Source organism: Microtus oregoni, unplaced genomic scaffold (genome assembly GCF_018167655.1).
Source record: "Microtus oregoni isolate MIOR12 unplaced genomic scaffold, Mior012 000012F_ref0000307, whole genome shotgun sequence".
NCBI classification, from domain to species: Eukaryota; Metazoa; Chordata; class Mammalia; order Rodentia; family Cricetidae; genus Microtus; species Microtus oregoni.
Genome location: NW_024543071.1, coordinates 32,102,933 through 32,127,355, shown reverse-complemented (window position 1 = coordinate 32,127,355; position 24,423 = coordinate 32,102,933). Strand labels below are relative to the sequence as shown.

At 36.1% G+C, this 24,423-nt stretch overlaps 1 protein-coding gene across 4 annotated transcripts in view; it reads right to left on the bottom strand.

Moving 5' to 3' along the window:
- Rfx3 (regulatory factor X3) overlaps nt 1-24,423 on the bottom strand; it is a 249,052-nt gene that overhangs the window by 128,883 nt on the left and 95,746 nt on the right. For all 4 annotated transcript variants that reach the window (XM_041661035.1, XM_041661033.1, XM_041661034.1 and 1 more), the window contains one exon: nt 7,786-7,910. In XM_041661035.1, the coding sequence (XP_041516969.1) occupies nt 7,786-7,902 (117 nt within the window). In that variant the 5' untranslated portion in view covers nt 7,903-7,910. The remainder of the gene's footprint in view (nt 1-7,785; nt 7,911-24,423) is intronic.

Below are 24,423 nucleotides of genomic sequence, written 5' to 3'. Positions count from 1 at the left end.
AAACCTCACCACTTAGTTGTATTTCTAGGGGTATTCTCCTTACCCACTCCTTTCTAGTGGTACAAATCTGCCCATTCCTAATCTCTTAGCCATGGTGGGAGTCTCTATTTCCTTTACTCCCTTAGTCCCACTGGATTTCAGGCTCAGTGGCTGCTGCTCTCCTCCTTTTCCTCCAAACATAATCTGACATACCTTTGACTTTACCAGCCTCCATGGTGGATCCCTGAATATAACCAAACGTCATTTCCCCTCTTGTCATCTGATTATAAAACCCTACTTCCCTAATTATACTATCAGTTTTCCTCTCAGCTCATCCAGAATCCCCAAGAATGGCTAGACTATCCTCCCCCTCCAGGGCCAAATAGACATGCTGGCCAACTGTAGTGCTACAAAATTGGCAAGCGAGAGATCTACTAACAGTGGAGAAGGGTGGCCTCTGCCTCTTCCTCAGCAAGGAATGATGCTTCTATGTCAACCAATTGCATATTGTAAAAGACAAGATCTGACAACTCTAGATGGGTCTTTAGAAATGTAAGAAACAGCTTGATGTCTCTGGCTGGTGGATCACTGATGGTACAATACAGAATGGGATATTGCCTTTCTTCACTCATTTTCTTCTCCTTTTCCTAATTCTATTAATTGTACCCTGTCTTATAAACTTCTTGCCTGTACTTTCCTTTTTAAAAATAAAAATAACAACAGAAACCCTTTCTTCTAGTCCACCTAAAATATTAACAAATCTTGGCTTAAAAAAATCATTCCCTCAGGGAAAATGTCCTTGATAAGTTCTAATATGACAGGTACTTTGAAACTATTTTTGCTTGAAAGGCACTGATTCTTCACTTGAACCCACAAGATAACAAAAAGCAGGATGAAAGGCTGGCATGTCTGCTCTAATTTCCTGTCTCTCTGTCTGTCACCTTGAATAAGATCCCTGCTTGATTCTTAATTCCGCATAAACATGTTAAATACTCAAGGATTATGTGTGTCACCTCATGTATCATATTGCTCTTCAAGGCTGTAGGTACAGGGCTCTGGCTTTGTCCTAAACCTGCTGTCACCATGCATTTAAGAAACTGCAAAGCCTGAACCCCCAAACGAGGTCAAGCATCTGTGATGACGAGGCTACCCTTTAGAGCTGATCCTATTATAGGAACAGGATTGGTTCTCTAAAGGAATAGGTACTTCTTCAGATTACCTAGTAGAATAAAGTCAACTACACCTTAATCAGGGCTAGTTAATTATCCATACTTCTTGCACACTTGCCCTAATTATATCTTTATTTAAACCTAAAGCTAATTTCAATATACTAAATATGAACATAGGGTCACTGGATCCTATTATTTGTTCATTTCCCAAATGTGCTGACTCACTCTTTCCTGTTTGTTTTTACTATCACACACCTCATTAACAGGCACATTGGTCCAGGTGCTCCAGTGATGTGGGATGTCCTTTTATATGCAGTGCTTTTATTTACTAATGAATAAAGCAGTTTGGGTCAATGGCTTAGAGAGTAAAGCCAGGCTGAAAATCTGAACAGAGATATATAGAGAGAGTATATGGAGTTTAAGAGACACCATGTAACTGTGAAAGGAGAATCTTACTGGTAGTCCACAGATTCACATTGATGCACAGATTAATAGAAATCAGTTAATTTAAGATGTAAGAGCTAGTTAGATATATGCCTGAGTCATTGGCCAAGCAGTGTTGTAATTAATATAGTTTCTGTGTGATTATTTGGCTCTGGGTAGCTGGGAAACAAATGAGCAGTTTCTGTTTACATAATGGAGCCACAAAGACCTGAAAATAGCTTAAGAGAAAAAGAGGACTTCTAGGTGCACAGAAATGAGAGCCAACTACAACTTCTTGAGAGCCATAGTTTTTGCAGACAGGCTCTGTTTGCTGGCAGCGAGCAGAGGCATGGCTCCTTTAAGAGCCTTAGCATTAGCAACATTCCCATTAGCAACAAAACTGCATGGCTTCTTTAAGAGCCAGCTTCCTGGTTTGTACTGGCAGCATGAACTCTTGCTCTTTTGGGAGGTTCTGCACTTAAATGAGGGTCTATGAGCAGCAGGCTACAAATTGATAAATGGCGACAATAGACTGGTTGAGTCCCTGAACCTGGGGTGGTGAGCATGGCTACAGAGGAGGTGAACGTACCTCCAACATGTTGGAGGGGGTAGAGCCAACAGGTAAGGCTGTGGAGTTGGTTCTAGTCATGCCTGCTTAGTAATAATAATAAAAAAAGGTGTTTCAGGTCAGAAATGTTTACAGATACAGATATGCAATAAAGACAGATTCAGACATAAAAGACCTCTAAATGAGACACAGCATATTTACAAATGTACACAGGCTTGGGAAACAAAAAGAAAAGAGTAAAGAGAGAGTAAAAGTAATATAAAAGATTACAGACAAAAATTCAAGGAGTAAAGATAATTAAATATTAAAAAGTAATAGAGTAAAAAAAGAAGCCACATAAAAATGGAAAATACACAGAGAGTCTGGGTTATGTATATTATTGTGCTTGCTTTGCAGAGAGACATTTGATTCTGGAGGCTGCTAAGGAAAAAAAACATATATATTTTCAAGGTATCTTGACTTCAAATTTTGAGTTTAAGGATCTGTTACTTTGGAAAAGAGGTTCTACTTTTGTTTCCACAGAAGATGAGAACCTGTGGATTCCTTCCAGGCTAATGTGGTTTGATGGAACAAGACCCTCCCAAGAGATCTCTTTGAACCCTAAAAATACTTTACCCAACAAACAGCAGGAAGCAGTTTGGAGAAAACTACACCCAAATTCCCAAAATTATTGTTTATAAATGTTTGTTTTCATTTAAAGGGGTTGATTATAACTGTTTAATGGTCAGTTTCTTAAAAAAATGAGGGGTGAAATATGATATAGAGATAAATATTTTGATTGGTATGGATCTTGGTTTATTGATACAAATTTTGGGTCAATTGTTATAAGTATATTTCTATTCTTGTTTAAGGTATTATGTTTATACATCTCATTTAAAATGTAATACATAATTAAAAATACAGATAGTCATTTAAAACAATCAAACTTGTCATGTTAGGTTTTCTAGATATACAAAGATGTATTTCAGTTTGATAGATAATCTTCAACACTTCAAAGACCTCTAGAATATGGCATTTAAGATGTTCTAAGAACTTACTTTTCTCAACAGTCAGACATGTCTGCTTCTAGTAGCACCAATTAGTTCAGAGAGGCTGATGGCACTGAAGAAACTCATTATGGAATTTGTCTTCAATATAACAAGGCTAACCATTTGGGCAAGAAACTGCACTTGCCTGGACTGCTTGATGGTATACTGTATGAACTGGAAATGAAGGACCCATACAAAAGTGACTGTTTAACTTTCCAAAGGAAAGAATGGTCCTTCAGGGTTCCTGATGTAGGAGGTCCTTCTGTATTTGTGTTGCTTTCATTGGTTAATAATCTGCTTTGGGCCAGGTGATAGGGCAGAATTTAGGTAGGTGGGAAGACAGAACTGAATTCTGGGAGGAAGAAAACAGAGTCAGGGAGAACCACCATACAGCTGCCAGAGTCAGACATGCTGAGTCTTTCCCATTAAGCCACGACCTTGTGGTGATAGATAGATTATTGGAAATGGGTTAAATCAAGATGTGAGAGTTAGCCAATAAGAGGCTAGAGATAATGGGCTAGGCAGTGATTTAAATGCGTACAGTTTCTGTGTGATTATTTCAGGGGTTAAGCTAGCCGGGGTGGCTGGGACGAAGAGCAGGCTCTATCAACAGGTTCCTGCTTCATGAAACAGTCTGCCAGACATTCTGCAGAACACAGAAAAAAGTAATGGACAAACTACCAATAGAGGTAACACAGTCTTTCAAATTTCCTACTTCATGGAAAAGTCTGCTGGATACTATGGGCCTATAGGCTGAAGATGGATGCCCCAATGTTACAGAAAAACTTTGGGTGACTATCCAGGCAGCAGGATGTCTCTGTCAATTCTAGAGTTACAGAAGTTGCTTATAATTTAATTCCTGTTTACTTAGTTAATATTATATCCTTCTGGGGTCTTTGACAGATTTGAAGACTAGATAGTTATAATTATAGTTTTCCTTAGTTATGATAAAAGATAAATTAGATATATAACTTTAGACTCACAAAAAATATGTAACTGTAATTCTTGCTTGACACCTGTTTTGTTATATGTAATTTTACTATGGTAAAGTTAAAACTTCCATTTTTAATTAGACAAAAAAGAAGATTATGTGGGATGTCCTTCTGTATATGTGTTGCTTTTATTGGCCAGTAGACATAGCTGTTTTGGCCAAAGACTTAGCAAAGTAAAGCCAGTCGGAGAATCTGAATAGAGATATATAGAGAGAGTAGGTGAAATCTAAATGACACCATGTAGCTGCCAAAGGAGAAAGACACTGTTACCTTACTGGTAGGCCACAGCCTCATGGTGATACACAGATTAATAGAAATTGGTTAATTTAAGATCCAAGAATTAGCTAGAAATATGCCTAAACTATGGGCCAAACAGTGTTGTAATAAAATATAAGACAGGGTTAGAGTATTACAGCTGCAAAGGTACCTGGGAAATTTGAAAGAGGGGGGAAATCTTTGTGAGTTTTAGATCCAATGGTTTAAGATCATCATCAATGTCTGCAATATCTGAGGGTAACTAGGATCCAGGATTAGAATAAGGATTAAAATTTTGTCTTTTGTCATGGTTCTAAAGTTAAAATAACCTGATCTGGCTATCATACATTCTCTGTCCTATAAGTTTAATTCTGTTAGACCTAGGAGGATTAGAAGATCTCTTAGAAACAGACATGAAATGACTACTGTGAAGAACAAGCTATGAAAAACTCAAACAAAACTTCCAAAGCAGAAAGACAAAGAGGACAGAAGGTCAAAGTCCATCCACATCTAGCCATAATTATACAAATATCTACTGGTTCAAGCAGTATTTTTTTTTTGTTTGTTTGTTTGTTTGAGACAGGGTTTCTCTGTAGCTTTGGACCCTGTCCTAGAACTTGCTCTTGTAGACCAGGTTGGCCTCGAACTCACAGAGATCCGCCTGCTTCTGCCTACCGAGTGCTGGGATTAAAGGCGTGCACCATGACCGCCCAGCCCATGCAGTATTTTTATAAAGACAAGATGGGTATTTTAAAATTTTCACTCTAATCAACTTATACTAAAAAGTTAAAACAAGAGAATTAACTATATTTAACACTAATACCTTTATTTCAGAATCCATCAATATACACCAGGGTCAAAAACAAAAGCTAAAAGCATTCAACAGCATTATAATACAGTTTGCAAACGCAGGAAACATTAAATTTTCAAACATTACAGGGATGTTAGAACAATGGGAAAGTATTAAAGTACTATTATTATCAGTTATGGACAGTTGCATCCCTGTCCCACAAGGACAACCTCAGGGAACTTCAAACCAAAAATTCTTCTAGTAGGCCAGGAGAGAAGGAGAATAGGAAAGGAAAAAGGAAAAAAAAATGACAAAGAAGAAAAAAAATCCTTCCAAACAGGGCCAGCAGGAAAATATAACAAGTGTTTCTAACAAATCTAACACTAGCCAACTATGTGAAAAAAACAGTGTTGACAAAAAGAAAATGAGAATTCTCACCTTTTCTGCTCAGTGCAAGCAAAAGGAAGGTATCACCTGCCTTGAACACCCTAGAGGAAAGCACTTGAGGAACAGAAAAATATGCCTACCAGAAGGAGCCACACAGAAGTGCTCAGCGGTTTCTAAAGAAAGGTCCAGGCATACAAGAGACTATTTTTTTTCCTGTAGGATGAGAAAATGAAAGGTGTGTGTGTATGTGTGTGTGTGTGTGTGTGTGTGTGTATGTGTGTGCGCACGCAAGCATGCACTTGCACATACACGCTGTTTATGTCTGTTGATGCTGACTTTCTTCTTCTGATAGTAGTCTCCAGTTAAGTGGGATAGATGTGACAGAATTCTGTTGTGTCCTACAGATTGGCCTTCAATTTGCTCTGTACTATAGATTGGCCTTTAATCAACTTAACCATCCAAGTGCTGGGAATACAGACATATCTTTTGTTTTTGTTACACACACACACACACACAAGCTCCATTTAACAAAAAGATCCTATGAACTCCATAAAGTAAAGTCAAAGATGTTCCTTACTTTGTTGAAATACTAGTAGCATGAAGAATGGGAAGTGTGTAGGGGCTGTGTGTGTGTATGTGTGTGTGTGTGAGACAGAGAGAGAAAGAGAGAGAGAGAGAGAGAGAGAGAGAGAGAGAGAGAAATCATATATTGCATATCCAAATGAAGCAGCTTAACATAATGCTAAACACAAAAAATTCAAGACATAGCAAAGCAGTAAGAGTAAGCTATGTTTAAACCCCATGAAAGTACATATAAAATAATGAATTAAAAGAGATAAAGCACCCTTTGAGGGATGGATGGTACATGCAAAAATAGGGAGGCTAAGTTCTGCTACATTTATTTCAGCAACAAGCTCACTGAGTTATTGGATACTTTTCTCTATTATGTACACTCTTTATAAACTGTAGTAAGCATTGGGCAATATACAAGTTTAATAAGAGAAAAAAACTGTCTCTGAAAACAAAAAACAAAGGAAAGAAGAGAGTAAGAAAGCAAAGACAAGGGCATAAGTTTAGACATATATACTACAGGCCTGCCACTATCTCAAGAGGGTACGTTCTGGAACTAGGAACCTCTGGCACATTCTCTACTTACTCGAACAGCCATTTTTCCATGGGTAGGATTGAAACTTAACCAGAGAGTTGACTTGGTCAGCAATTGATTAATAGTAACAGATTAGAGTCAGCTTTCTAAAGGCAGAAATACAGACCAGGGTCTCAATAACCTTTGGAGAAAGCCCTGCTTCTCTGAACAGTGTTAAATTGTGAAGTTGGTAACGGTGTCAGTAATCCCAGTGGCTTTCAAGGCACTATTTGTGGAAGTTCCTTTTTAGTAGTAGTGAAAAAAAAAGGTAAGAGGGGTAGGGAGGGAGAGAGGAAGGAAGGAATAAATTACAAAGAAAGATAAACATAAACTAGCATATTGAAATACGCAAGTTCTTGCCACTATTTGGGGAAAAAATGACATGCCAGTGTGCTTACAAACCACACACAGAACTGTTCATTGGCATGGATAACATTACTTTGTCAGTATCTTTCCAAAACAAGCAAAATTCCCTAAGCATGAATAAGACCTGTACTAAGTAAGCATCTGGTGATTAATTCTTCTGCACTTCTTTAAATGGGATGAGTCATATCTCCAGACCTTTAAGATAATTTTATTTTCATTAAATAGTATTTAACAGCCAACTAGTGCCAAGGCAATTTCTAAAGCACCACAAAGGCAAATTCCGTGCCTATAAAGTATATTATTCTTTCCACTATTAAGTACAACTCTCAAGCTATGTAAAAAATTCCATCGGTTTGGAAGTTCTACTAAGCAGTGGGAAGAAAAGAGGAGAAAACAGGTGGATAGGTCAGAAAAGTCACCTCCCTTTAAGAGATAGGAGGAGCTCCTAGTAGAGGAATATGGTCTGAACATATGTCCCATTAGCTATGCAGTTCAACAAGGAAAGGACCTGGTACACCCAGGACCTGGGAAATATCCAAGAAATGTTTGCCGAGTTGACCTAGAAGGGTACTATGCCCATCTCCATCCTCCAGGAAGCAAGAAAATAAATTCCTCATGGTGTTGAAGTAAGTTCTATTAGACGACATAAGGAACACCACCTCTCTGGATGCCATGGGTCCTTACCTGCTGCTGGACTGGCACTTGCTGTACCACCTGGGTAGGCACCGCTGCTTGGCTAGCCACAGATGTCTGTAGAGTCACTGTCGAACCTGTGTCTGAACCCGTCTCTGAAGTCTGCATGATGGTCTCTGGAATATACAAAAACAGTTTATAATGTTGCCCTTGCAGCATTCTTAATATCAAAAACTGAGGCTTCCAAACATGTAATACCACGCAGTCCAACACTGTCACATTAACTCATGCATGTTTTAGTCATTTTGATCAGTTTTTAACTAACTAAACAGTAATAAAATAATAATACTTTTATAAAAGTCTTTATTAGTACCTCTTGACCTGAGACTAAAGAGGCAGAACTTCACTAAAAGCTATTGTCCTTTGATCCCAATTGTTAAAAGTATCTCAATTCTTTAATGAACTATGAATTTAAATATTAAAGCTACTCAATCTGAAATAGATGCTCATGTAATGTACTATACTTTATAGACACTTTTTGAGGCTATCAGGCGACAATAAAGAAGCATAATATAGACTAAATCATTTCTAAATTATAAAGTAATTATTCAAATGTTTTATATATACTAATATACTCTGAATTCAGCCACAGGATCACATTTTATAATTTTCTTAGGCTTCTATGGTTTGATGTCTTCTTTTGCCACTTACAGATTCAATAAAAAATAAATGTGAACTTTCTGATATGTGGATAAAGGTAGGATACAGTATTTAATTCGTAGAGTATGAAAAGTAATAATTGCAGTTTAAACCAGTAAAGAACACCATGAGCATTTATGTTCCTTAAGAAAATTAAATTCTCAACTATTCAGTTCTTTGGAGGAGAAAATTTATTCTAATCAAAATCTTTGTCACAGTGTGATCAATCTAATTCTTTTTTCCACAACAGGTTTAGAAATAGACCTTATAAAATAACAAATCCGTTCTTATTTTATAAATGCAAAATGCCCAAAGATGTTAAGAAACATATCAACGTGGCAAGAAAAAAAGCTGTGGCTGTGCTTTTTGTTTTAATGTCAGTGATTTTCTCTAGAGTTTCATAGTGGCTCTTCTGTAGGTGATGTGTGACTTTTTTATCGCTTTCTTGGTCAAAGTCCTAAAGCTACACCAATCTCTTTAGATACAAAAGTCTGGAAGTGATAGCTGCCACCAACTGTTCAAGACATGTAAAGGGCTCTTCCGAGTGTTTTTCATAAATACATTTACTCAAGAACATATTAATCCATGAAACAATCTGACTTTCACATTTAATTGAGTTATACTGAGGAAGGAAAAGGTGGGTGAAAGGTTAAGACTGAGGCTACAGCATCATTTGCACAGATAGGCTCACATTCAGCTCCTGGACTTTCTGGATACATGGGAGGCTAACCTGTAGAAAACTGGTGTGATTTTTTTTTCAAAAGAAGCTGAAAAATCAAGATTTTCATGTGCAAAAATACAAACTGTGGGCCTATTAAATAGCAAGTGTGTTAGATAAATGTGCATTTGGCCTAGCATTATAACCATGGAGATGCCTAAGATAAATGAGAAAGGCATCATTCACTACACAAAATTCTTGCTTGATTAGGGTGATGGAAGACACTAATGCTCCACATTTTGGGAGCCAAAGCCAGGTTACAGTGCAGTGAAAGAGTGCTTAATTTTCGCTAGGGTAGATCCCAGCACTGGCCATTCCCTTCAAAATTATCCTTTCTTTAAAGAATAGATAAATTAGGAACCGTATCTTTTCCTTTTATTTTTTTTTCTTCCATGACAAATAGGGAGAAAAACAGCAATCCAAAAATGAAAGCAAAACCTCTCAGGTCCTCTGATTTATTAAGTATACAGAGTATTGATTACATTTTGTGCTACAACAAAGGAGCTAAATATGTATGCAAGGCTTGCTTCTGTGCAAGGAACAAGGAACGGACCAGATACTGGATAGCACCTGCTACGAAGGTTTTCAGTCCCATAAGCTCCAGGGTGAGCGGTAGACCTTTGTTTGATGAACACATACAGAAACCACATGTAGCCAACTAGTGCTTCTCCTTTACTCTGCTCCATCAGTAGAATATGGGTTCCCACAGTCAAGTCTTTTGCACTAATACTCCCTCTTGTTTACCACAGAGCTAGTGAGAAGCTTTGCCAGGACTAGCTTATGTGCCAATATTTTGCGCTAATGATTAAAACTATGTGGAAACAGACCTGGAGGGATTTTAAAAATTGCTAAAAGCATGTAGCCAGAAAGAGGAAGAATCTGAATTCACTCTAATTCTGTGTGGCTTGAAAACCCATGCTTACAACCACTGGGTGTAGTGTGTTGTAGACTCATGACAGTATAGTTTCCAAACAAAAAGCTGGACACTGGGCATCAGAACAGTAATTTGGGGTTCTAATGTATGTTTTCTTAATGTACATTTTCAACAATCATGGAGATAGATCCATTCCACCACTATCCCTAAGGCATGAAATTATTTCCTTTACTGAAGCAATACTAATTCTCAACTAATAAATGTTTGTTCAGAGTCATTTTACACTCACTGACTCTGAAGACCTAATCTTAATGCAGAACAGTAACCATATAAAGCATGTTGAAAGAGTATAATCATCTGCACAAAGTTTGTTAGACACACTGACATACTGAAAGTATTCTGGGGAATCCCAAACATTTGTGCACAGTGAAGCTCATCCCAGGAGGGCAGTGTCCAGAACCTGCTACCTTAGGGAGCTGAACAACAGTTGGGTGCTTATAAGGCATTCTCATTCACCAGCCCAAGTTTCTGAGACTTTGTTTATGTCTGGGGGTAATTTGGTTAGTTTTGTCCCTTTGGTGCCTGTTAAGTGATATTTGTTTATCAATCACAAGAGCAGTCACATTAATCTATTTTGATAAGCTAAATAACCCCCTGCAGTTTGCCTCTGATGCAGCCCACATGTAAATGACTTGTATATTCTTACAGGGGAGACATGCACAATTTCCGTCTAGTCATCCTTGCCTAATGTGACTGTCAGGTGTGTGGTGAGCAACAGATGCTTGTTTGACAAAGGCCTTTTCATTCTGGTAATTAGGCAGTTGGACACACCCGCCTGCTAAGGGCTCTGCTTTGTACAGCCAGCTCTGGATGAGTCATGAGAAGCTAAGGCTAAATAGGCCACATTTTGAAAGAAGGTTAATTAGCCCCGAGGAGGAGGATAAGAATATTGCAAAACCCAGCTGCTGAATGCAACAAATTAGCATTTTTTTCAAGCTGATGGGCAAACCTAGGCAAATCAAGTGTGTTTGGAACAAACATGCCTTATTGCAAGTTTCAAAGCATTCAAATGTCCTTTGGGGAACTTCCTGAAAATTGTTTAATGAACTCAAATTCACAGTTGGATTCTTTTTAGCACATACAATGTACATGCCAAATTAATCGGTTTAATAATCTGACCTTGTCAATCACTTGTCCAGCAGAACTTTATAAGCTTATACCAAGCTGGATTCACCTGATGCTTACTGGGATCTTCCATGAAATACTTTCTCTTCCATAAAGAAAAGCCTCATGTCTCGTTCCACTAAACTGACTTTCAGTTTTCTATATGAAGATTGTGATAAAGATCTATAGTTTTCAAATTGCTTTTCCTTTTACCTTACCATAGGAAGACCAAAATGCTAAATCCACTTTTGGCTTAAACCAACTTAACCAAAATTATTATAATAGTTACTTTATGGTAAAATAAGTTATATCTAAATACAGCTATACTCAACACAAATTATAAGAATTTTAGAAGCCTAATTCAACATAAGATCAAGAATGCTATTTGATAATTTTAAATTACTATTTTTAAACTAGAGAACAAGTAGTTTGACAGTAGTATATTTTTACAAGAAGAAAGAACCAAAATCATTCTAAAGATTCTGAAACATAAAACTCTTTATTACTAACACTCAAATTCAGTTAAACCTCCATTAACTAAGATTATGGGTATAATGGGGCTAGAGAGATTGCTCAGTGGTATAGCATATTTCGTGCTCTATTAGAGGGCTGGTTCCCAGCACCCATATTGGTCAGTTCACAACTCCCTTTAACTGCAGCTCCAAGGGATATGTCACCACCTTTTTTTGGCCTACACACACACACACACACACACACAGAGAGAGAGAGAGAGAGAGAGAGAGAGAGAGAGAGATACACAGAGAGACAGAGAGAGACTGACTTAAATAAAATTTAAAATTTTAAAAGCATAAATTTAGAGAATTAAAGTGAGCATTACTTTTAGAGAAAAATATTATTAATATTTACATTCCTGAACAGAAAACTCTGAAGTTGATTATTAAAAGATTATTTCAAAACAAATATGGCTATTAATTTTCAAAAAGGCATAATACAAAGTAATGCATTAAATAATCACATAATTTTTAAAACCTTAACAAAACATATTTAGATGATTATTTTACCTGCACAGATAAAACAAAAGACTTGATTTTTCACTTTTCTATGCAAGAAGAAAGCAAATGGAGGAACTATTACTGCAGCCATAGCCCACATTTTCTCTCTTAAAAAAAACCAAAAAAACAAAGCAAAAGAAAGTATTTCTAAGGAAAGTTTATACACTGCAAAACGCAACCTTATCACATTAACAGATAACGTAATTGAGGAATATAAGAAGTAAATTCATGACTTTCTCTATGATGAGAAACCTCTTTTAGGTTTGATGGTGTTAATTCTTAGGCATGTGTATAGTAAATCTTTTATGCTAAATTCATCCTTAGAAAAGGTGAGGAACGACAGTAGTGGATGTAGACTGTCCTGTAGTCATCTTTCTGTGATAACCAATGACAGGGATTAATGCTGGAGATGATTAATCAGCACACTTGTAGCACACACAGGTTGCCTGGGTAACTTTCATCACTTTTCAACAAAGACTTTCATTTATCTAATTCTCCCTATGACTCAGAATAGATTTCAAAACATGGTTTCTTCAAAAATAAAATACAAAAAAAAAAAACTCTGTTAACAGTTTTTATCTTGAAGAACTAATTACTTAAAAAATAAAATAAAACCACCCATGAACACTGAAACCAAAGTGATGAAATGATGTGAAACCTGTTTTGCCATTTGTTTTGCTCCTGGTTATCAAGAGAAGCCGTCACCAGGCAGAGGTGGCTTTGCAGCTTTTTATCTCGCTTGTGTTCATGAATTAATAGTCAGTTCAGTCTTGTATAGATGACAGAGGCCAAATAACAACCACAAAACAGTGTCCAGCTAACAGGAGGGGGCAGAGAAGGGAGGCAAGCCAGAAAGCAAACAAACTCCTTAAGGATACCAACTCTATTCTTGTCTCTGGAAACAGAACTGCATAATATACAAAGATTCCTACAAAAGTTTATGAGCCAGAGTAATATATTTCCCCACTGATAAACCCAATCTTAAGAATAACCTGAATCTATCAAATTAATAATTCCTCTTAGAAATCAAAAGAAAATGAACACTGATTATTTTATCATAAACTTATTATCACTATTCATGAAGATACTAGAACAAGTTACTATGTTTGTCACTTATGGCATAGGTGATTTGTATATGTTTAATTCTAATTTTGCCCATGAAATACATATTCCTAGTTATAGCACAGGGAAATTAAGTCTAAAGAGATTAAATAAGCTTAATTATTTAATAATTAGTAGCAAAGAACTATTAATAAAAAAATTTCAAGACCAAGGCTGCCTCAATTTGATAATAATGGCCAGTCAAAATTTGGGCACTAAAAGAACGAATTACAGTTTTGAGCACATAAACATATCAAAATAATTGAATATGTATTATGCTTCATGGAATCATCAATACAATGTTTTATGGTTATATTTTTTAAATTAGGAGAGTGTATTATAGCTGTCTCGGAGACCCTAAAATAATATAGGCTGTTGTCATTGATCTAGGCTGTCCACCCAGAACTTGAATATAACTCTATTGCTGAAGATACTATATATTTTGGTCACAGGATTTGGCAGGACCAAGGAGTTAGTGAACAGGAAGTTCACCCTGTTAGGCCAGATTTCATAGTCCTGGAAGGTACTATGCTGGCTATTCTAAGGGAAAAATCATTAGCGCTCTACCTAGCTGTAAACCCCATGAGTCACAACAATGAACAGTGTAGAAAGATGTGCCCAAGGGGGCAAAAGTGGCAGGAATGTTATGGAGTTGAACAACGCTTTCTGACTGAATGTAAGGCCCACTCTACAGAGGAAAATAAATACATGCCTGGTACTGTAACTCTGGCCCACATATTTGTGGCCAGAGAGGGTTCTCTGCTAAAATTCTGTTAATGAACACAGTATCAACCTGCCATTTTAATTCCTATCTTTATACCTTTAGGTTAATGCAGCTCTCAGACCTCACCATACATGCTTCTTTGTGCAAGGATAACAGTCAATCCAAAAGCTCACAACTGGTCAGGGTGCAAACAGTGTCTTTGGAATACTCAGCTGTAACGGTGACTATCACACTACTTCCCCAAAGGATGTGGAGTAGAAGGGAGATACCCAGAGAAAAAGTGTGCTCTCCACATGACAGAAATGTTGTACTCATGTACTCATGACTGTATGCAGAGGACCTATGTAAGATCAAGCCAGTCAACATTCCAACATGGGGGTGGCCTTTATATTTCCTTCCATGCAGCTAAGGAGCTACTGAGAGCTGAAGGCTGCTGAGGGAAGGAACACAGCTTTATGTGCATGTGTGATTCCAAGCAGGTGGACGAAGTTCCAGCATGTGGGCTGTATAAATACACTGAGTGGTTAATTTTTAAAAAGAAAGAAAAAAATAAAAGGACATGAAGTTAGGAGGGGTAGGCAGCAGGTCTTAGAAAATTTGGAGTTTGGAAGACAGCAAATACGATCCAAATATACTATGGATGCATAAAATTCTCAAAAACTACACAGATTTTTAATATATATATTATGTAATATATATATAATCTTTAAATTTTTGTTTAAAAAATACTCATCTGCATGTTTTGGGAGCATCTTGGGTACTATACTACATAACTGCTGAACTCATATTAATCAGTGACAGGAAATAAACTCAATAGCTCAACTACCAAAAAAAAAACCCTCTAATATCCCAGTAATAGATTATGACAAAGGTATATAAGACAACACAGATACACTACCATAAGCCTAAAAATCAGTTTCTCAATTAGGAGGCAATTATTATGCAAATTTTTCAGATACACAATCACTTACTTAAGGAAACGTTCTTGTCACATATATTATACATGATCATAGGTGGGGACAATGTTATCATTGTAACTTCCAAGAGACCAACAATATAAAGTTGGAGTAGTCTCAATCTAGACCTAGAATTGCTGGTCAAACACAACATGGGTTGAGCAAGGGATGGTAGCACATATCTAAACCCAAAGTTTGAGAAATTAAGGCAAGAAAATCAGGTGTTCAAGGCTACAGAATGAGTTCTAGGTCACCTAGTCTATAGGAAACACATGTATCCAAACAAAAAGGAACATAGATCCTAGAAACCTACCTCAGCACGGACCAATGAACCTCTCCAGTATGGAACAATGAACTCTCCTCAGAATAGACAATGAACCCAACTCAACATGGAACAATCAATGCAAATTAGTCTTTCATAATTTCTGTAACCCAACACAGCTTTTCATATCAGGAAAATACCTATTAATTTAGTGATTCTGATAAGTTCCGCTTCTGGTCAAGAGTTTTGCCTGTCTTTTTACTGCCAAGGAATTCAAATCTCTCAAACACTTCTTAAGAATACTTTACATGGTCTTAATAGAATAGGATATGTTTTAAAAATATTGCCAGATGCCAGGAATAGTAGTGCTTGCCTGTAATCTAAGGACCTGACCAAGGCAGGAGAATCTCAAATTCAGGCCAGTTTGGACTACATGCTATATTCTAGAGCAGTCTGAAACCACAATATCTGAGGAGAGTTTCTAGAGTCACTCTTGGTAGTTTCATAGCCATTGTCATTTTGTGCTGATGGAAGGAAATCTATATTAATATATACTTTCAAATATAAAATAACCCCTTTTGTGATACTGTCCAAACCTAATGTCCAATCAAGAATTAAAGCATGAAGTTAATTTCTGATCCCATTAATAACAACTGGTAAGAGCAGAGATACCTCTAACAAAGGTTTGGATTGTAATACTGGAAGATACACAATGAAGTACTTAGTTCCACCAAGAAAGTGTTTCTGGTTTGTTTTTGTAGTTCTGGGGGTCAATTACACCCAGGACTTTATGTATACAAGGCTAACATCTCCAGCGCTCAACCATCTCATTTCAAAACTGGCATTGGTGTCACGTGTGCATTCTTCCTACAAACTCCACACACAAGAAGGACCCATCCTATCTCATGTTTTGGGGAGATGACCAAAAATATGCTTGCCAAGTAGGGCTTCTCTATGTTAGGATGGCAACAAAGGAAAAGCAGACATTGTTTTAAAAGGCACAGACTAAAAGAATCACTGGAGAATTATGCCTACAATACTATCCCCAAACAGAAAGACTGTGGTTGCCTTTTATAGCGACTATAAAACAAGAACAGGAATTCTTACTTTTCTTCACACCCCAATGACAATTTTCCTCTTAAATATTCTTGCCCACACAAGAATTTTTACCATCTTTTTTTCCCTTTATAAAGAGAATAGACTCTTTTGCAGTTCCTAATTATTCTAATGACAGGTTCAAAGAAATCAACACCATCTAAAAAAGGAAAAGAATACTGTATAATAACATTGCTAATAATGGGAAGAATATATCCCATTTTTAGTGTACAATATCTTAAAGAACTGAATTCTCATCACTGACATTTTTGGCAAAAAAGTGAATATGAGTGGGTGGATCCCCCCCCCAAAAAAAACCCTCCTTTTTTCACACACACACACACACACACACACACACTAAAACATTTGCTGCAAAAAATAATGCTAGTAATCAAACAAAACGTTTACACCATCTTTCAATACAGAAATGCACTTGGAATACAATGAAATATTTAGCCAACTTCAAAATATCATTTAGATATTAACATCTAAATAGATATTTAAATATAGATAGACATGATGTCTTTATATAAATAAGTAAAAATTATAATAATTGCAATTATCCTGTCTTCATTAAGTTAACATTTTGAGGACTGGCAGTACACTCTCTATATGGCTGACCTTACAAAAATGGTCTTAGTCTAAAGCATTTTCTTGACTTCAAAACAATAATTTCTTTTAAACTCCCTTTTAAATAGTACTACAACAAGATTGATTTCTTATGTAATTTTATAAACGTTTAATATCTGAAACAGAAATAAGTGGATGTTTAAGATTAACTCAATTCTTTATGATTGACAGAAGGTGATGTTAGACATCATTTTAACAATGAAAATCCACACAAATGAGTTTCATCTCTCTCCCTCTTCTCCTCACTAAACTTTGCTAGTCTTTTGTGGGGAGTACAGTTAATGGGATAGAATTCTTCATCCTTTATAAATACATTAATGGTTAAATATTCTTAATCCAGTAATTCTTTTCCTAACAAATTCCTAATTTGTTCACAAGAGTAACCTAAAGTCATTATCTACATTTATGTACATTCTACTGGATACTTGAATATTTGGTTTTTCTTTATTTTCAGAGAACTCTTGTTTCCAAAGATGTTAAAAGAAACATCTTATTTCACAAATTATATGGCTTTTCTTACTTTCAGTCTGGATTAATAACAACCTCTTATCTCTCAAAAAATTCTTTCATGACATTCTGTATTTCTGCTTTTATCCCAATCTGCCTGCCCAGTCTTCCCTCCCTCAAAGATTTAGTTTCTTCCCCTTTTAACACACACACACACACACACACACACACACACACACACACACACAGAGAGAGAGAGAGAGAGAGAGACAGAGAGAGAGACAGAGAGACAGAGAGACAGAGAGACAGAGAGAGACAGAGAGAGAGAGAGATTTGAGTTTGGGATATATGTTCTACATTTCCAACACTGAGTTTTAAAGGATTCAGCTATTTATAGCAACTGTAAGCAATTAACTTCCTTATAATTAAGCATAGTCGATAATTCTACTGAGTTGTTGTTCTGAATTTTCAACTACCTGTTGAATTATTTTTACCAACATATCATCATTACAAGTCTAAATTTTAAAATTTAATCATCAAAGCGAAGCTTAAATTTTTATCATGCTAATTAAATTCCTGCTAATAACTGCTCTTACAAGATGTGGAAGTTAGTCTGTTCTCAGTGAGTTCAAGATCAATTGATCCCTTCAGACAAGAGTAACTACCTTGATATTTAGTAACTTTGGTATCTCTATTTCTCAAAGAACATTATAAATAAGAGACAGACTTCTTTTCTCATATACCCCAAGTTTAATGAATTACCCACTCCAATGATTTAGCTCTAATAAGCCCTCAAATCTCTCCTTAGGCTCCATCCAACCCCACAGGTGACTGGAGTTCTACTCTCGGGATAAACTGCAAGCTTCATATCAGGACTTCAGAGGCTCTTTAGAATGCAGCTCCAGTTTGCATGTACTGAGTTTACATCATCTAAGTAGTTGGGGTTCCCTCAATGCTACAACAGTTTACTCTGCTTCAAATATTGTTTTCCTCCTCACTTCTCTTATCTTCAACTTTAGGGTGAGAATAAATTCCACTTCCTTAATGCTCCCAAACAACTATCACTTCCCCCTTCCTCTTAACAAGTCTGGGCCTGTGGTCCCCCAGTGTTCATGCAGAAATGTGTCATTATTCCACATGGAAATTACCATATTGTGGACATTATTCATCTTGGCATGGACAGAATAAACGGTATGAGCACATGGAGTATGATTACCTCATCACCTACAAATACGCCACAATGTCTAATACACACAGGATGTTTAATATGTTGAATACAAATATAAATCTCCAAAGATTGTGATTTTAAGACCCTATTGAAATACTTCTATGCTTTCTCAGAAATATCTAATACTTAAAATTTTGTAAAAGTATAATTGTCCATAAGAGCCATCTGCAATAGTGACATTGATTAAAATGTACTTTTATGTTCATAGCAGCTTTGTTTGTCATAGCCAGAACCTGGAAACAACCTAAATACTCCTTGACCAAAGAATGGATAAGAAATATGTGGTACATTTACACAGAGGAGTACTACACAGCAGAAAAAAATAATGAAATCTTGAAATTTGTGGGCAAATGGATAGTTATAGAAAACATCATATTGAGTGAGGTAACCCATACCCAGAAAGACAAATATCATATGTACTCACTCATAAGTGGTTTTAGATATAAAGCAAAGAAAACCAACCTACAAATCACAATCCCAGAGAATCCAGACAACAAAGAGCACCCTAAGAGAAACATGGATCTAATCTACATGAGAAGTAGAAAAAGAGAAGATCCCCTTGAGTAAATTGGGAGCATGGTGACCATGGGAGAGGGTTGAAGAAGAGGGGAGAGGAAGGGAAGGGAGCAGAGAAAAATGTAGAGCACAATAAAATCAATAAAATGGAATGTACTTTTATTTCTAATATGAATTTAATTTAAATTGTTAAATTATTATTCAATTGTATAAATCTTTATAACTACCTTTTAAGTTTCAAAAGATTTTGTATCTAATTTTTAAAATAAAGAAACAAGGATTAACTCAATGAGCAAATCAAAGCTTTCGCTACTGCTCTGAACCTTCTAGAACACCATTTCCAGCTTTAGAAAGTACAAACGCTTCCCTGAACTGCAGTTTCAGACCCAGGACTCTACCCAAGTCATCACAGAACTGCTGGCCCAACCCTTACAGAACTTAAATTTTCGCAGAGGAAACACAAAGATTAAGTAGTTAGCCTAATAGTAATTGTCTGACTTCATCGGTAGTTAATCATTTGAAATTTATTTGAGCTTAGTAATACTCAGCTGATATTATCCTAAGTTTTCTAGGTAAGTACTGAAACTTTTTACAGGAAAAGGTATTCCAGGAAGATTCTAAGTACTAATCAGTGAACAATTTATCTATAGAATTTAAGTACAAAGAATCTTAAAATAAATAAATGATAGCTAGAAAAAGAATTATTAAAGTATATTATTTTCATCTTTCTGGAAATCCTGTGAGGAATATACAATTATTATCCCACTTTTTCTACGGATGAAAAAAGTACATAGTATTTAAATAATCCTACCAGGACCAAGGTTATGTAACTAGGAAAGAAAAGAATGAGAATGTAATGCAATATAGGATTCCCTACGGTTTGAAAGACAAGTTATCTTGCTTTCCTAATTATCCATCCATATGTCGTACTAGGTTCAACAGATGAACAGTTCTGTTGCTGCATTATAGTAACTGCACATGCTATGAATTTTTAACCCAGTTAATAATCTTCCACAACATATCACCCTCTTAAACAGTCTTCCTTCCTAGTTCAGCAGCTCACAGGACCTAACAAGGTGGTTGTCTATTCTTTTCTATGTCTCAGCTAAAACTAATAAAAAATGACTAAATCCAGGGCTGGAGAAAGGAGCTTGGTAGTAAGGCACCTGTCTAGTAGGGCAAGGCCATAGTCTTGAACTCCAGCATTACCCCCTACCCAACACACATACACACACACACAGAGAGAGAGAGAGAGAGAGAGAGAGAGAGAGAGAGAGAGAGAGAGAGAGGCGCACACAGGCTTTAATTGTGTGGCTGCTATAATCCTCTGATGGGGCAGTAACCATTTGGAATTTGAATCAGGGCTTGGGGGACATCTTTTTTTCCTGAAATCTCAGCATCGAGCTCTCAATTGCCCACTTCAATTTTTCTAAAAGAAGGAGACTGACCTACAGTTTCTTAAATGCCAAAGCAAAGGAGAGTCTCAGTTAGTGGTCTTCAGCATAGGCGCCAAAGTCTGTAGCTCCTCTTTTTTTCAGTAACAAACTGCCTGCCAGCAAGCGCCAGAGAAATATACTTATGTCTACAACCTAATTGCATTCAATTAAAGGTAATAATTGAGAAGCCGTAGGATATAGATCAATAATAAATAGATAAAAACAAAGAATGAATAAAATAGCCTTTAGCATATCTAGCTGCACTGCAATGCCACAGTGAGGTACTCTAATCCAATCTTGTCTTGCTCCTGTTGAGCACAAGCCCATCTTTTCTTGTCATATACCAAGAACTCTTGCACAGCTTACTGTATTGATTCGGCTGTCCAAATGCTCACACAGAACATATTCACAGTAGTGGTATGTCATGGGAAGTGTAAAAAGGAATTTTTTGGCTCTCATCCAGGTCTTTTTAACTTCTTTGGTTTAGCAAACAGTCCATGGTAGTTATGTCTCATACATAAACCTATCAACACACAAATACAGAGACACAGACACAGAACTTAAATTTGGTTTGAATTCTAGTTACAGGATGTGGCTGAGGTAAACAAACAAACAAACAAAACAAAAAACAAAACAAACAAAAAACTCTTTTATTCCAAAGACAGGAAGGGTCTCCTATTACAGCCTGGTTCTATGCCACACATCCAGCCTGCTCCCATGTCAGGCAGAGATGATAATGAAGAAACAAGAAGGCTAGGTTTACAATGCCAAACGACAATTCACTTTGTTAAATAACAAATTTACCAGTTAACACAAAACTTTAAAAAAACTTTCTTTAAATCATATGTAACATTGTCAGTTATCTGTACTAAATTACCAGCTTTAATGATCTTTGGAATAGTTATTTGGTGTTTTAAATTAATAAGTCCAAGGTTTATCATGAATGTACTGCAATCTTGCTCTATGTCTATCCAAACTGTATCTGAGAAATTTGTTATTCTTTGGTACAGTACTTCTGGGAATGAGGATGCTTATTTTATATAAAATTATAAACAAACTTCTTGAATACTTATGAGTTTATAAGTGACAGTATGAGTGCCTTAATTCTTTAAAACATCTTTTTTCAACTTAATTCTTTATGAACCTCAATTCATTTCTTTTTTACTTAGTTCAATTGGTCATAACTTCTGTTTTAAGTGACTAAAAAGCATTAAAATTACTACATTCAGTTATCAAATATGCATGATAAATTTAGCATATAGCTGAGTAGAACTGATAAATAATTCTAATATAAAATATCTGAGGTGAAATGGTTATATAAAGAAACATTAAAAGTAAATTGAAACTTAATACTTGCCACTAAAAATTCCAGTCTTTTGCAACTATTCTATACAGAGTGGTTTGTGATAAATTTTAAACAGATTTAATATAAACACATTTCACGAAGTTAATAATTTGTCATTAGGAAAATTGATGCATAATACTAGTTGGTACATTAAACAAAATGAATAGTGAGTAAATTCATGCTTCAGTAAATTTATTTCAGGAGAAACATTCATTGGTAAATGAATCACTCAATAGATGTACTTTGGGCTAGGAGAACAATTATCAGATAACTGACCTCTTTACCAATAGCAACATTTAAAGTTAAGAAGTACTCAGGCTCCCAATTCAGAGTCTGAGACCAATATTCAAAATTGTCTCATTAGTTAGTATTAGAGTTGGCATTACAACTCAGGACTTCAGTTCCCAGTTTTGTTTTGTTTAAAAAAAAAAAAGCTTTAAGAGAGCATAGCTTAGAAACAGCAAGAAGACTGTCACAAAGAACAGGGAATGCTGCCAGGAGCTCCAAGCGCTTATTGCACGGTGAAAGAAACACTCATATCACACGGAGAATAGAATCCCACGATCAGAGGCTCGCCTAGAAGTTTCCATGTCTTTCTTACATAAATGAATCAAGCACCTTTTAAGGGCATTTAACAAAAACTCAAGTAAAGCAGATATGCAAATGTGTGATGATGCAACAAAATGCTTATACGCTGTACATACGCTGAAGGTGTTTGTTTGCTATGTTGTGTTAGCCCAGGGACTTGGTGATCTGAGTTCATGATTCCGGAATGTAGCCTACAGTATACATTGTGTTTTTATTGCAATAAAGAAACCCAAAAGACTAATTTCTAGTTCACCAGGAAGCAAAAATCAACACATCAATAATTGCAATCAAAATAAACAAGGAACAGATTCTGAATTTCCTCTTGAAGCGAGTAAGTGTAATTTCAGGGTGTGAAAAGGAAACCTTTTAAATGAAATGGTTTGTGTAACAGCTTTTACAAGGTGTACTTTTCACTGTCAAGCTGCATGAAATGCTCACAAGGATAATCGGTTTAGTGTGGCAATTTACAGGTTCCCCACAGCACGCACTAAATGTCCTTATTTTGAAGTTGCTTCTAGGTTTTTTTATTATGTTTAGATTTATATTTCTTCTATTATAAATTAAGCATATTTTATTAAAGTTAGATGTCCAATGTGGAAAAAATGTGCTCAATTAAAAAACCAATTCCAACCTGAAAGATAAAGGAAACACATTTACATTACTAAGCAAAGAAAAGTACAAATTTCCTTTCTGAAAGTTCAGCTGGAGAATGGCTAAAGAAAACGTGGCACATTTACACATTAGAGTACTACTCAGCTGTAAAAAAAAAATGACATTTTGAAATTTACATGCAAATGGATGGAACTACAAAAACCACGAGTGAAGTAATCCAGATCCAAAAAGATGAACGTGGTATGTACTCACTCATAAGTGGACACTAACTGAAAAACAAAGGATACTGGACCTATAGTTCATGATTCTAGAGAACCTAAGTAACAAGGTGAACCCTAAGAAAAACATACATAGATCCACCTGGAAGCATGGGGGTTGGGGAGCAGGGAGGGCAGAAGGAAAAGATGACTGGAGAAGGGGACGGGGAGGAGAACTTGAGGGAATGGGATAGTTAAGATGGAGGAAGGACAGAGATGAGAGCAAGGAATGAGATAGTTTGATTGAGGGAGTCATTATGGGGTTAGCAAGAAACCTGACACTAGACAAATTCCCAGGAATCCACAAGGACGACCCCAATTAAGACATTTAAGGAGAGGGTGCCCTACCTGGCCTTGCCCTGTAGTCAGACTGATGAATATCTAAATATCACCATAGAACCTTCATCCATCAACTGATGGAAACAGAGGCAGAGAGTCACAGCAGAGCACTGGGCTGAGCTCCCAAAGTCAAGTTGAAGAGTGGGAGGAGTCAGAATATGAGCAAAGAGGTCAAGACCATGATGGGGACACCCACTAGATTTATATTTTTAAAGAATTTAAAATTTCTACTGTGTGAGAGTAATGTCCCACCTAATATAGATAAAAGAGTATTGACAGATTTTAAAACAACATTGAAACAAATACCTTATAAAATTTTTGATGTACATGTAGTATTTATTATGAAGATATTGTCAACTATTCTCTTGTTACACACCAACATTAATCTAATTTATATATCTAAAATCTCATGTCAGATATGTTTATGGCATGGTTACATGTGGTCATTTTTCTTATATCTAGATTTATAAAACTGTTTCCTAAACACAACTGAATAGCTAATTATGGAAAAATATATTTCCTTTCACTATAAAATTTATTTAGCATGGAATAATAAATTTTGTTACACTTAACAAGAGTTTTCTTATTTGTGAGAATAACTAGTCTTTCCTCCTCTTTTTCTTTACTCCATCAATTTCTCTACTGCCCATGCCAAATAAAAGGACTCCATATAAATAACAGTAGT